This window comes from Capsicum annuum, chromosome 4, assembly GCF_002878395.1.
Source record: "Capsicum annuum cultivar UCD-10X-F1 chromosome 4, UCD10Xv1.1, whole genome shotgun sequence".
Taxonomy (NCBI): Eukaryota; Viridiplantae; Streptophyta; class Magnoliopsida; order Solanales; family Solanaceae; genus Capsicum; species Capsicum annuum.
This window is the reverse complement of record NC_061114.1, coordinates 220,802,106-220,816,477: the sequence shown is the minus strand read 5'-3', so window position 1 is coordinate 220,816,477 and position 14,372 is coordinate 220,802,106. Positions and strand designations below refer to the sequence as shown.

Below are 14,372 nucleotides of genomic sequence, written 5' to 3'. Positions count from 1 at the left end.
CCCCCCCCTCCTCCAAAAAAAAAAATAACGAGGAAAGAATTCAGGCATGTAATTGCTTCAAGCTGCTTGTCAGGTTTTTATTCACTCGACATTGATATCTTCAAATAGGGGACAAGTCGTCTTGTTTCTGGATGATCTCCTTCTGTTTAGCATTACTCATCAAAAACTTCCCATTAATTTTCCTTATATTTAAGATATGGTTTACCACATAAATCCTTCAGAGAGTGTTGGAGTATGCTGCTGATGACACATTATGTAACTTACTTTTCCTAGTACAACAACAACATACCCAGTGAATTCCCACAAGTGGGGTCTGGGAGGGTAGGGTGTACACAGACCTTACCACTACCTCGCGGAGGTAGAGAGGCCTTTTCTTAGTAGCAACCAAAATTTATCGAAGACCTGCAACTCCACCTCAGTCCCAAACAAGCAGGTCGGCTATGTGAGTCCTCACTATCCCATTTAAGCTCAACTCATGTCATCATCACACCCAATAAAACAACAACATACGAGTGAGCTCCCACAAAGTGGATATGGGAAGGGTAGAGTGTACGCAATCCGTTCCTCTGCGTTAGAGTTAAGGCAGAGTGTGTGTTTTCGGTAGATCCCTTGCTCAAGATCAAAACTGTCTAGAAAAATTTGTAATAGAAGGACAAGAAATAATAGGTAGTAACAAAACAACAGATAGTAATAGAAACAAGACTACCCCGAAATACCACTACAACCGATCTTACCCGAAACAACAAGTATCACCAAAATTTAACAAGAAAGTACAAGCACAGTAATACGACAACTAGTTTGGGTAACAAGGCAAAGCACTCCTACCTACTAACAAGGACAAATTTCTTCCTACTTACTTTCTACCTTGATTCTCTTCCTCCACCTTGCTATTTAGGGTTATGTCCTCGGTAAGCTGTAACTGTGCCATGTCTTGTCTAATCACCTCTCTAATATTTCTTCAGTCTAACTCTACTTATCCTAAATCTATCCATAGGCAACCTCTCAGACTTTCGTACAGGGACATTAGTGCATCTCCTTATCACATGCTCGAATCATCTCAACCTCATTTCCTGCGTCTTGTGTTCCACCAAAGTCACTCCCACCTTGTCTTGAATATCCTCATTTCTAATCCTATCTCTCCTAGTAAACCCACACATCCATCGCAGCACCCTCGTCTGTGACACCTTCATCTTTTGGATTTGAGAGTTCTTGACTGACCAACACTCCGCTCATGCAACATCACTGGTCTAGGCGCCACTTTGTGGATCTTGCCATTAAGTTTAAGAAGCCCCTTCTTATCACACAGGACTCCGGATGCGAGCCTCCATTTCATCCACTCTACACCAGTACAAGTTACAAGTTGAAATTTACTGTCTACTTTTGGGTGAGAATCTTCTCTTCTCTTACCCTTCGCACTCCACACTTTACAATTTCTCACCTAACTCTGAATTGGGAATCGACGGTGGAGTAATTGGGATGATGCTCGTGACAGTAGAGGTGGGGTCGAACATTAGGGAATGATGTGAGAGAAAAAGGCAATAAGAAGCATGACATTTGGATTGAGGTCGATGCCTGCACTTAAAGCTTTTAAATGTCTTGCAACATGATCTGAGCTTAACTATTGAGCTTCTCCTATCCTTGTTCTAACAGGCAACCCGGGCAGCATCATATTCCTGTTCCTGTAAAAAATGAAGGTAGTATTCTGGAGCTTACATCACCCAGACTAAATCCAGAGCAAGGTAGCATGCCTCATGCTGGATATGCACTTCAGTCAAACTGGACACATATAGCAAGCAGAGGAATGCCTGAAGTTCCAGTTCCATCACCAAGAGGTACTTCTCCTTTGCTCTAGTTGTGTTCTTTGCAATAGTAGTTTGATGCTCATTGTCATATTGTTCTCCTGATAATTTCTGCAGGTAATCATGTATTCTCTGGTGCTGTTAATGACATGTGGATGCACAGGAAATCTGAAGCAGAGATACATTCTAGACCGGGAATCGTTGCCAGCAACTCCACACCTACTCTAGTGCCTCTTAGACCACTACAGCCTCTTCAAGGACCTCCTACTGTGCCACCGCCTATTCATGCACTTCCTCCTGCAGCACCTCAGCAAATTCAAGGACTTCCTATTGCACCACCACAGCAAGCACAACTTCCGCCCTTTGTGCGCCCAATGTACTTCCCTCCAAGTGGATGGGATTCACGTGGTTTGAACCATAACTTGCCACCAAATCCAATTCCATCTAGTGCACTGCCTACTAATCCTCATCATTGTTCAGTTGCATCGCCATTTGTACCTGCTTCTGTGCCTCCAATGTTGCAGATACAAGGCACCTCCATGCCACCATTTGATCATATGTTTCCTGTGCCTGTCGTTCGACCACCCGTGACGTCTTTACCGCCACAGCCACCACCTCAGCTTGACTCATTACCCCCGTTACCTCCACCTGTCTTGCAGCCTCCATTACCTTCATCCCCACCCCCACCACCTTACCCTAACCCACCTAATATTCCCCCTCCTCCTAGTTCCCCGCCTCCTCCCCCACCTCCATTATCAGCATCTTCAAATTCAGAAAGTTCTAAACAATATTTGCAGTGTCAATGGCAGGGCTCCTTGAGCAAAAGTGGAGTTCATTACTGCACGATTTATGCACAACGAGTAGAGTCTGATTTTTGCAGGTATCCAAATGCCAATGCTGAGCCCACGGAGTAAGGACTTCAGTGCCTTTGATGTTTAACACTTGATTTTTATGTTCTTTTTTTTTAAAAAAATATTTTCTTGTTTTTCTGGTAACCTGTGCAGATGGCCTGTGAAGTTGGATATGACCAAACGCACTGATTTTCGGCATGTCAAATCAACATTTAGTAGTACACCATCCCATAAAGTGAGTCCTTGAACATTATTCTGATAATTGCTGCTTTCATCTTTATCATATAATGTTAGGCAGCTATACAGTTTGTATATCTGTGTCATTTCTTGCTCATCTTTTAAGAGATTGAAATGATCCTTTACCTATAATAACATTCTACTTTTTTTTTATTTTTTTCAAATTAATGTGATACAGAAGGAGATATGCTGGTTGCTACCTTCTTCTCCAGTGGACCATAAGGGCGTAAGTCAATCATGCTCTGCTTTCAGTTTTCGTTACGAGTGAATGTGGTCATGATGTATGCTATAGATAGTAGATGGAGAATGTCTGCGTATCTTTCAGATTTATTTGGTATATACCTTATTTTGTGTGTATTATCACCTAGAATTGGAACTGGATCGAGTTGCCAATGAAAATCATTTCATAGAGAGGATTTGGATATAGGAATTTGTGTGCACCGTCTGAAGTGGGTTGAGAACCATGAGGTCTCAGGTTCAATTCCTCGTAGGAGGCAAAAATAAACACGGGGTGATTTCTCTCCATTTGTTCAAGCCTTTTGTGGATAGAGTTACCCAGTGCCTGTGCTGGTGGGAGGTAGCAGGTACCCCACGGAGCTAGTCGAGGTTGCGGGCAAGCTGGCCCAGACACCATGATTATTATATAAAAAAAAGATGCAGGAATTTGTTTTCTTTTTCTTTCCAGTTGTCTGCCTGATTGCTTAAATAAATTGGTCCAGTATCCAACTTTTCCCGCTAGGTCTATCCATGTCTTGCAATATGTGCTCTGGATCTTAAGGAGATTTTTCTCCATTTACTTTCTACTTCTTCAGCGTTCTATTTTTTTGCAATGACTGCGTGCGCATTATAACTGGAGCTGGTGGTTTAGAGGACTAAAATGTCATAACTTGCTTTGCAGTTTCAAGATTTTGTATCATACTTGAAGCAGAGGGAATGTGCCGGTGTAATTAAAATCCCAGCCATAAATTCAATGTGGGCGAGGCTTCTCTTCATCCTTCCGCAGTCTTCTGATACCTGCTCTATGCTCTCAGTTGCGCCTAATCCTTCTCTTTGTCTACTTGGTCTGGTGGTGCCTAAAGAGACAAACTCTGAATGGGCATGACGTTGATCTATGTGGGCAGTACCGCATTGGAAAAAAGGGTGGGCATGCTGCCGCTAATTGCTTCATGCTGCTACTCGCCAGGTTTTGTTCAGTTTTTGACTATATGATGTATCATAAAGGCATTTGCCACGAGATTTGGTGAACGTGCATGGTTCATAAAGATATTCATGAGTCACAGCCAGTACTGATTGGCAGTTGCAGCAAGGTGTGATGATCCATAGTAATTTGCTCACAAGCTTTGAATCTGACATATATTATCGGACAATAGATCAACTCCTCATACTGCTGAATTGCTGTCATCCAATGTGAGATAGTTACTGGGAAGTCCATGTTACTTTTTTTAACTTTGTAGGTAGCTCATAATATCATATTATTGATATTGCAACAAGATGGTGTTGTCAACTCAATGCCCAAGTTATATTGTAGGAGTCTTGTACTTAGAATCCACTTAGCCTTTTTGTTTCTTCTTTCTTTTCTCCATCAGTGGAGGGATATCTTCTGATGTCCATGTAAGATTACTAGTAGAATATGGTTGTATGTGAGGTTGATTTATTCTTTTCCTGCGCGCGTGTTAAAAACTTTTTTGTATGGATGGACTGCTGCTATTCAGCTCTTGCTCTCCATATGACGTTTTAAATATTGTAATGTGACTACTGTTAATGAGGTAGCAAAGCAAACTTTTTCGTAGTTCCGTAAGACACATGCCCCGTTTTTGGTCTGAGTTTACATTAAGATTAAATCAAACTGTGTGATTTAGGGGTGTGCATTGGTCGGTTTGATTTTATGTGTTATTGGTTCGGTTTATTGGTTTTCGGTTTTTAAATATGCAAAATCAATAACTAACCAATAAGATATTTTCTTATCGGTTTTTGATGCTTAACGGTTCGATTTTCGGTTTAACCAATAAAAAAATACTCATCAAATAAAAATAGTAACAGCTAACAGGAAAAAATGAAATCTTAGTTGCCACCAAAATCCTACGTAATGTGTTTTAGTTTATAAGAATCTTCAAACTTGAATTGAATGTTAGTTCAGAAAAAAATTGAATCCTAATTGTTGAAAGCTACTAAATGCTTCAAGCTTTTCAATACAACAATCTTGAGCTTTGTGCCTTTGTTGTCCTGAATAGGTTAATACTTTGTTTATCTCTGAATTGTGAATAAGCAGTGTGTGTATATATATATATTAGTAATATAAATATTTATATATATCACACAAATAGGAGTAAAATATTAACTTAGTGTATCCTTATTAGGTTATGGGTTTAATCGATAACCTAATAAGCTAAAATTGAAATCAAATCGTTTACCCAATAAATTTTTTATAAAACCAATAAAAAATCGTTAACCCAATAACCCTGTAATTATAATTTAATCAAGAAAATGAAAATTGCCCATTGTAACCCAACATATAGAATGATGCGTGGAATTGAAAAACGTGGGGAATGCAATTACAAACTTTTAATTGCAGATAATTTTATAAAGATATACTAATTGATAATAATAGTGCCTAGTTATTGTTTTAATATAATTCTTTTTCATGGCATGAACAACTCCTTTATGTTGTTAACGAAATATAAACTTATTGATTAAGCATTACATTTCACAAAAAGTTTGAACCTACAATTTAGAAACTCAAATAATGATTTTTGGAGAATTTGAAATACTAATTTGAATTTTGCATATACAAGCGCAAGTTAAGATTATATATCAATTATTATGAGTAGTCTTATGTTAAAATATTCGTATTAATGATTATATCAAGTTATATACTATCAATTATTATGAGTAGTATTATGTTGAAATACTCATATTAATCATTATTTTTTAAAAAATCAAAATGAGCAAATAAAAAACGGAAGTACTCATAAGGTTAATTTTCTTGGAGGAGAGGCTCCATATTGACAGCACTGAAAGAGAAACCCTCCAATCACCTGTAATTTTAACCATTCACTTTCCTCAAGCAAAGTCAATTAACACAAAAACACAATTCTCCGAGCATCCATAATTACAGCAGTAGACATGTCGAATCGCAATAGTAACCAAAACAGAAAATTCACACCAAAGACGGAAATGCACAATTCACAAACCCTAGCGAATTCCTTTAGGCAATCAGTTTCTATAAAATCCGAAGGAAATTGTGACGCTTCATCAGCCGGAGAGCTGAAGAGTAGGGTTAGGATGGGAGAAAGTGGCGCTTGGGTTTCCTCCGCTATTCATAGTGGCAATTTCGTGAATTATTTGCCTCAGGATGAAGCAGTAGCAGCTGGACTTGGAGCTGATGAAGGTGCATTGGATCCCGTGGAGTCGCAGCATGTTGTTGATGTTTTGAACAGGGAGTTGTGTAGGTTACTCAAGATGAATGCTAGAGATTTCTGGCGACAAGGTAATGCTTTTTCTCTAGCTTCGTGATATCTGATTTTGATGATTCGTCTGATTTGATTAATGTGTATGTTGGGTGTGCGCACAAAAGTCCTGCATTGGTTGCTGAAAAGACTAGGAAGTTACATATAAGGCGTGGGATATCTTAATTGTGTGAGGATTTTTAAAAATACCGTGCGGTTTGGCTCAAAGCGAATAATATTACACCATGTAAAAATATCCTTAGGCTGACTGAGCCCTAGTGATTAGATTTGAATGAAGTTGCATCAAGTTTAAGGAATGAAAGGTTGGGCTGACTCAGCCCTAGCAATTAGATTTGAATGAAGTTGCATCAAGTTTAAGGAAGGAAAGGTTGCCAATGCTAGCGTTCTTATTTTTGCTGTATTGAAGAAAGATAAATGATTTATGATGTTTGAAGCTTTATGCTTGCCGTCATTTGGAAAAGAGATGCAATAAGCAATATATAGTGAAGCAAACTTTTATACAGCATTTCTGAGCAGTACTAGTCCAATCTGTATTAAATCTAGTGAGGCAAACTTTTTATATACAGCATCAGAAGCAAGCAGTAAAAGCTAGTTACTAAACCGATGCATATAAAAGGTCAATCGTAAGATGATTATAAGTTTCACAGGCTGTTCATGCTGTGCAGGAAAATGTTGGGACTCCCCTAGAAACACTCTTCTGTTATTTCACATTCACTGCTAAAGACTTGAAAGCTATATCCCACAATTAATGTGTATGGACTAAATTAGAATCCAGCTGCCCTTAGTTTCTTTGGGTCCATGTTTTTGGTATTTCCTCAAGTGCATGGACAGAGGCAGCCTTTTGAAATAATGGGAATAAATGTGGTGGTTACGCCGGGGGAAGATGAAGACACATAAATAGAGAAATCACCTTTTTTTTTGGATCAAATATGTGTTGAGAACACCAACCGGTGCTTGTAGAAAACAACAACAACAACAACAACAACATACCCAGTGTATTCCCACAAAGTGGGGCTTGGGCTTGGGAGGGGTAAGTGTACATAGTCCATAAAACTACCTCGGATGGGGTAATGTGGTTATTTCTGATAGACCCTCGGTTAGGACACAAAACAGTAAAAAGACATAATAAAAACAAAAACAAAATGGAATAACACACCAGTAGATAATAACGAAAACAAGACACCCACGGAGTAGTTACAAGACACTACGAACAAGAAACTACAAGACACAAGCATAACACTTACGACCAGTGGCTCAACTACAAACAAAGCACTTCTACTTACTAGCAAGGACGCACTGCCACCTACTAACCCTCTACCTTAATTTGAGTTCTCCACACCTTCCTATCTATGATCATGTCCTCATGTCCTCCGTAAGCTGTAACTGTTCCATGTCAAGTCTAATCATTTCCCTCCAATATTTCTTCGGCCTACTTCTATGTCGCCCGCAACCATCCATAGCCAGCCTCTCGCACCTCTAAATTGGGGCATCCGTGCACTTCCTCATCACATACCTGGACCATATCAACCTCACTTCTCGCAACTTGTCTTCCATCGAAGTCACTCCCACCTTCTCTCGTATAATCTCATTTCTAACCCTCTTTCTCTTACTAAGTGCACACATCGATCGCAACATGATCGTCTCCGCCACCTTCAACTTTTGGATATGAGAGAAAAAATAAAAAGGAAAAAGAATCTTCAATTGTGCATAATCCTTGAATCAACAATGATGAGAAATATTTCATTTGTCTTGTATCACGATAAGTTCTATTTACTTTATTTATTGAGAGGAAGGACTTACATATGATGTCCGTTGACTCAGAGAAGGCTTATGATGAAGTGCCAAGGGTTGTTCTGTGGAAGTGCTTAGAGACTAGTGGTGTACTTGTAGCTTACACTAGGTCAAGGACATGTACAATTCAAGACCAACGTGAGAACAGTGGGAGGTGACTCCAGATATTTTTATAGTCGTGGTGGGGTTACACTAGGGATCATCTCTCGTTTCTATCCGCCTTGGTGATAGATGAATTGACACGGTATATCCAAGATGAAGTGCCTTGGTGTTGTCGCCGATGACATTATACTGATTGGTGAGACTCTCTGTGAAGTTAATGTTAGGCTGGATGTTTGGCTGCAAACCGTTTAAACTAAAGGGTGCATGCTGCGCAGGAACAAGATTGATCACTTGGAATGCAAGTTCAGTGATGGAACACAAGGGGTTGGCATAGAAGTGAAGCTTGATACTCCGGTCATCCTCAAGAGAAAATCTTTCAAGTATCTTGGCATTTTAATTTAAGGTGATGGAGAGATTAAAGATGATTTCACATATCATATTAGGGGAGGATGGGCAAAATGGAGGCTCCCCTCATGTGTCTTGTGTGATGAGAAGGTGCCACCTAAACATAAAGGTAAATCCTACCAAATAGTGGTTTGACCGACTATGTATGATGTGAAATGTTGGCCAGTCAAGAACTCTCATGTTCAGAAGATGAAATTTTCGAAAATGAGGATATTGAGACGGATATGTGGACATACTCGGGGATATAAGATTAGAAATGAAGAAATCCAATACAAGGTAGGAGTAGCTCCCTTGGTGGATTGGATGAGGGAAGCGAGGTTGAGATGGTTTGGGGATGTAAAGAGGAAAAGCATAAATGTCCCGATAAGGAGGTGTGGAAGGTTGGCACTGGCGGGTGGTCAGAGAGGTAAAGGTACTCCTAGAAGTATTGGGTGGTGGAATGTGATTAGATAGGACATGGGGCATCTTAAGTTTACCGAGTACATGACCTTAGATCGAAGGGTTTGGAAGTTGCAGATTAGAGTAGAAGATTACTTGGTTGTTGAGCGTACTTTCGCTTTCCTGCGGGGTGGGATATGTGGTCGTATTGGTATCTACTTTTTTATTGCTAGTATTAGCGCTATTCTCGTAGTTTCTTGGTCGCTGATTGTTGTTACCATCTGTGTTTCATATGCTTCGGCTATCGCTCTTGTTCATTATTGTTACTGCTCTTCTGTATGTTAGGCACTAGTTTTCATTGCGCTTTGTTTCACTGTTGTTACTACTCTTTTTCAAACTGTTTTGAGATGCTTTCCTTGAGTTGAGGGTGTAGTGGAAGCAGCCTCTCTCTATCTCTACGGGGTAAGGGTAAGGGTAAGGTCTTTGTACACACTACCCTCCCTAGACTCCACTTGTGGGATTGCGGGTATATTGTTGTTGTTGTAGGTAACTAAGTGATATGTCTGATTTGCTTAAGACTAACAACCAAAAGCAGTATTCCCTCCACCTCGGTATCAATTTGTGTACGCATTTGAGTGGCAACAAAGTTTAAGAATGAAAGAACGACTTATGAAACTTGTGGTCTATAACAAGTCACATATTTGTGGGGTTGTAAATCATCTCATTTAGGGGTAAAATTAAAGTTTAAAGTTCAATTATCACTATATATATAAAGGTGTCATTCTTTTTGGGACTGACCTAAAAAGGGAAGTGTCATATAAATTGAGACAAAAGGAGACAAAAGGAGTAGTAAGTTTGGATTATTTGTTGCTTATGCATTAATGACTTGATCAATGACGGATAGGAAAGCGTCGAAGTCTATATAAGCTTTCTGTAATTTTAATTTTTTGATAACCATAGTGTCCGGATCAGCTTGCGTGCACCTCGACTGATTTCATGGAATACCTGCCACCTCCCACCAGCAACAGGTTCTAGGTAACTCTGTCCTCCAAGGCTAGGCTAGGACAGCCTAGTGTTCTTTGTGTCCATTGGGATTTGAATCTTAGAAACCACTTCATTGACCACGAGGCCACACTCTTGGGTGCATAAGCTTTCTGCAAATTAAAGCACATGCTTTAGTAAATTAATGTATGGATGGTTTTAGAAAATAGACAAAATATCTATAAACTCAAACAACTAGATATAAGTTAGCTCCCAAGCAGATGCGACATGTTAGAAAGGAGGCTGAAAGTAAAAACGCCTATTCCTTTACTCCGAGGTGGCCTCAGATATACGAAACATGTTTATTTGCCTCTTTGGTCTCAAATGGACCACACCTCTTTCAGTTAAGGATGTTTATGAGATTTTGAGCCGGTGGAGAGTTGACAAAGCTATCAAGAAGATCTGGAACATGGTTCGTGCTTGTATTTTTTGGTATATCTTGTTAGAGAGGAATAGGAGATGTTTTGATGCGAAGTCAACTCCTTTAGGTCTTTTGAAGGCGAGGGGTATCTCTAATCTGCTTAGCTGGTCAAATTTGTATCCCCTTATAATGCGGAACATCTTCTGGACTTCCTTAGCTCTCTAGTTCTGGCTTAGATAGGAATTTGTAGCCAGCCAGTCACTTTTTGTAAGTTCAATCGCCATATCTTGTAAATCTTTCCTCTTCTGATGCTTTTGTTAATATCACTAACTTCATCCAAAAAAAAAAAAACCGAAACAACAACTAGATATAACAGAGTTCAAAGCACCAATTAAGTGGAGTAAATTAAATAAAAGCTACATCAATCAAGTCCCAAAAACAATTAAATTTTTTTGATTCAGATGTTAAGATGTAGTTTAAGGTTTCTAATTTAGGTAGAATATGTAGTATCTACACTGATCGTCTAACTACTTATTTCTGATCATTAACTATGTTATTATTTACATTTCCTTAATTGCAGTAACATACCGCTTTGGTAGCTATATTTTTTGTTCACTGCCATCCTTTTCAAAACATACCCCACAAAAACTACGGTGCACGTCTTAACTCCTGGGTGCAGCAGTAAACCACCACTCAAGGTGTAAGCAAGGCAAAATGTAACGCTATGTTGCACCTAGTATCAGGGATTAAGTGTGCCTCAGTTTAATAACATTATTGAGTTACTGTTCATTTTTTCTCCTCATCTCCTGCTTTTTCAGTCTTTATTAGTAGTCCACGGCTTTTCTTCTCTCTTTTCTTGATAATTTTTTACGGGAGATCATATTAAGGAGACAGGGTTATAGTTCAGTATCAAATGATTATTACCTGATACACTGTAAAGCATAAATTAGGATGTTCATCTTTTGTAATTTAATATTTGCGTAATACTCTTTTGGATATACTTCTAATCATGTAATCTTTGGCCTTACCCTTGCAATGTGCCTTATAAGATTAAGAAGTCTCGATCAAACACATTCATGTTAAGGCAGTTAATATTTTTCGTCTTTCTTTTGGGGGGATATGGTTCGTTCATTGTGTTACTGTACATTTATTGGTATCTCTCTGTGTCTACCAGTGGCCAGCGACAGTTCCCTTCACTCTTTTCTTGAAAGCTTTCTGAAGTTCAGGAGTAGGTGGTATGATTTTCCATATCGAGGGGCCAGGGGCATAGTTGCTGGGGTCGTTGTTGGTGAGTTCGAGCTCTGCCGGCGTATCTTTATGCTCTTATATCGCATGTGAGTCACTTCACTTTCAAAGCAGTTATGCATCAAGTTGTATTCCGTATGCTGTGCCTTTTGATCTAAACAACTCTTATACAAAATTGAATTTAAGATCGTCAAATCGGGACCCTGGAGCTAAAACTGCTGATAGTCTTACTCAGAAAGATCACGAAGGTGTGTGCTCCTGACTCGTTGCAGTTATTACCAATGACCTTTGAATACTTCTAATTAAATAATTGATTGGAATGGTATTGTGGAGGTCAAATTTCAAAAGTTTTAATCAAGTTGCAGCCCTGATGTGTACTTTTGTAATGAACTTTCTGCAAGTAAAATTTTTATGTACTGCCTTTTCTCCTTGTGGTATGCCTAGTCTCATCACAATCATGATCAGGAAAATCGCGAATTTCAGAAAATGGCATAGTTTTGTTTCCATTACCTCTTGTGTATTAGTGGCCAACAAATTTAATCGACACGTTTCAGTTGCAATATTATGCATGAGAGAAATTGAACTTGTATGATGCATCATTATCTCAAAAAAAAAAAAAAAAAGAAACTTGTTTGATGCATCTGATTCTAGCTCCCACTAGAACAACATCCCAGATCACTTTTTTTTGGTTTAATTGGAATACTATCATCTAAGACCCCCTAATATGTAAAAATTCTTATCATACAGCACAAGAGGATTAGATTTCGCAACTGCAATAGCTTGCCCTTTTCTGATTTGTCAACCATGCCTGTGTTTTAGAAATCAAAGTTAATCAAAACTTGCCATTTTCACTAGTAATGGTTGTTGTCCCTGCAATTCCATTGAATACGATGCATTGTAAGGCCTGATGATGCATCTCTTTCTCTAATTATCTTTGCCAATTATATTCTAGTGCACAATGTTCACTAATAATTGCACTTGTAGCCCTTTTGCAGGAGAAGAAGTTGCTTGATTTACCAAAGTTGTTAGATATATGTGCTATATATGGTCATGAAAATGAAGATCTGACAAGAATATTGGTACTATTAACTGAACTGCTTTGTCGTTGAACTATTGATGATATGATTTATTGTTCTTTGGTTTCAGTTTGATCTTGCTTCATAAGACACAAATCCTGATGGTGAGCTAACATATCTGACCTATTATTCTGCTTCTTGTGGCAGGGCGAATAGTTTTTCGCTTCCAAATCTTTATCCTTTCTTTGGACCCTTCTGCTATCTCACTTTCATCACTAAAATTTTGAACTAGAAAGGATAAGAAATATAGATGGTATACGTGCAAGTTGATTGAAGGACCAACTTTCAACTTGAGAAGTTTCATCAGCAAATTGGCCTTGAGTTCCAATTTTAACGTTACAGGCACGCTCTGTAATATATAACCATCTGAGCACAGTAGTTGTCTTGTTTTCTATAGTGGTTCGTAAAAATGAAGGGTGTGGAGGAAACTAACACAGAGTATCAAAATTGCCTTTTGATCCATGTCACATGGCAGCTTTATTCCTTGTCTATCTAAGAGTAAGTTTCACAGGAAGTCAAGAACTGCTAATATATGCAGAGAAAATCTAGATACCATCCATGTAGAAGTGTAAATCTCTGCTTTAGATGCTGTTACTAGTAAATTCCTATCTGTGATTTGCTTACCCTGACTTAAAAAATTATAAAGAACTTTTGATACTTTTTATTTTTATTTTATACTCCCTCCGTTTAAAAAAGAATGACCTACTTTTCTTTTTAGTCCATTTCAAAAAGAATGACCTCTTTCCTTTTTTGGCAATACTTTAATTTCAACTTTCCACATGGCATGTTTAGGACCACAAGATTAAAGAATATTTTGGTATATTTGACACAATTTTAATTTAAGGCCACAAGATTCAAAAGTTTTCTTTATTTTCTTAAACTTTGTGCCAAGTCAAAGTAGGTCATTCTTTTTGAAACGGAGGGAGTATAATATTGGTATGAGATGAGTTTAAATGAAGTAACATGGTCAGTGAGGATTCATATAGTCGACTCCAACTTGTTACAACTGAGCATAGTTGTTGTTTAGATGCTTTTACAAGTTCTAGGTATGAAATCACACCAGTGGGGCACATCTTTGCATGATGATCTATTGAAGGATGGATTAAAAATATCTGGATGGAGTTAAAATTATGATAATTAGATAAGACACTATTTGTAGGTCTTCTGCATATCCCTGAAATATTAGGTGTCAACAATCAAGACCATTTTCATTTAAATTTGTGAATACATTGGGATCATGACTTGGCTCCCTGAGCCGACAAGAGATGTAGTAGAGTGTTTTTTGCGGGAAATTGAGATGTAGTAGAGTGTTTTAAGGCACCGCCTACTAGAAAATTCAATTTTTGTCTTGGGTTAAATATCAAGTGCACGATCCCCCTGCATCACAGTGCCTATTTATTTAGGCCTAATCTGACAAGTGTTCTGAAGTCATGCACATGGCAGCAAATGGGGCCTCTGGCCTCATGGTCTGTTGTCACGGTTCTACTGCAACAAACAACTCTGTCGAGAAAACTATATTCGGAAGATCTAGATGGATGTTTTACTTTTGTTTTTTTGGTGTACCAAAGGATTGGTAGAGGTATGAACTGCGTACATCTTACCCCCCCCCCCCCCCCCCC

At 38.6% G+C, this 14,372-nt stretch overlaps 2 protein-coding genes across 2 annotated transcripts in view; both read left to right on the top strand.

Annotated features, from left to right (window-relative positions):
- Positions 1-4,550, top strand: part of LOC107868620 — an 11,295-nt gene extending 6,745 nt beyond the window's left edge. The window contains exons 4-8 of the mRNA XM_047411129.1: positions 1,651-1,832; positions 1,917-2,709; positions 2,804-2,885; positions 3,066-3,113; positions 3,786-4,550. Of these exons, the coding sequence (XP_047267085.1) occupies positions 1,651-1,832; positions 1,917-2,709; positions 2,804-2,885; positions 3,066-3,113; positions 3,786-3,989 (1,309 nt within the window). The 3' untranslated portion in view covers positions 3,990-4,550. The remainder of the gene's footprint in view (positions 1-1,650; positions 1,833-1,916; positions 2,710-2,803; positions 2,886-3,065; positions 3,114-3,785) is intronic.
- A 1,280-nt stretch (positions 4,551-5,830) lies between these two features.
- LOC124897764 (activating signal cointegrator 1 complex subunit 2) overlaps positions 5,831-14,372 on the top strand; it is a 16,158-nt gene continuing 7,616 nt past the window's right edge. The window contains exons 1-4 of the mRNA XM_047411130.1: positions 5,831-6,374; positions 11,607-11,766; positions 11,864-11,925; positions 12,662-12,756. Of these exons, the coding sequence (XP_047267086.1) occupies positions 6,011-6,374; positions 11,607-11,766; positions 11,864-11,925; positions 12,662-12,756 (681 nt within the window). The 5' untranslated portion in view covers positions 5,831-6,010. The remainder of the gene's footprint in view (positions 6,375-11,606; positions 11,767-11,863; positions 11,926-12,661; positions 12,757-14,372) is intronic.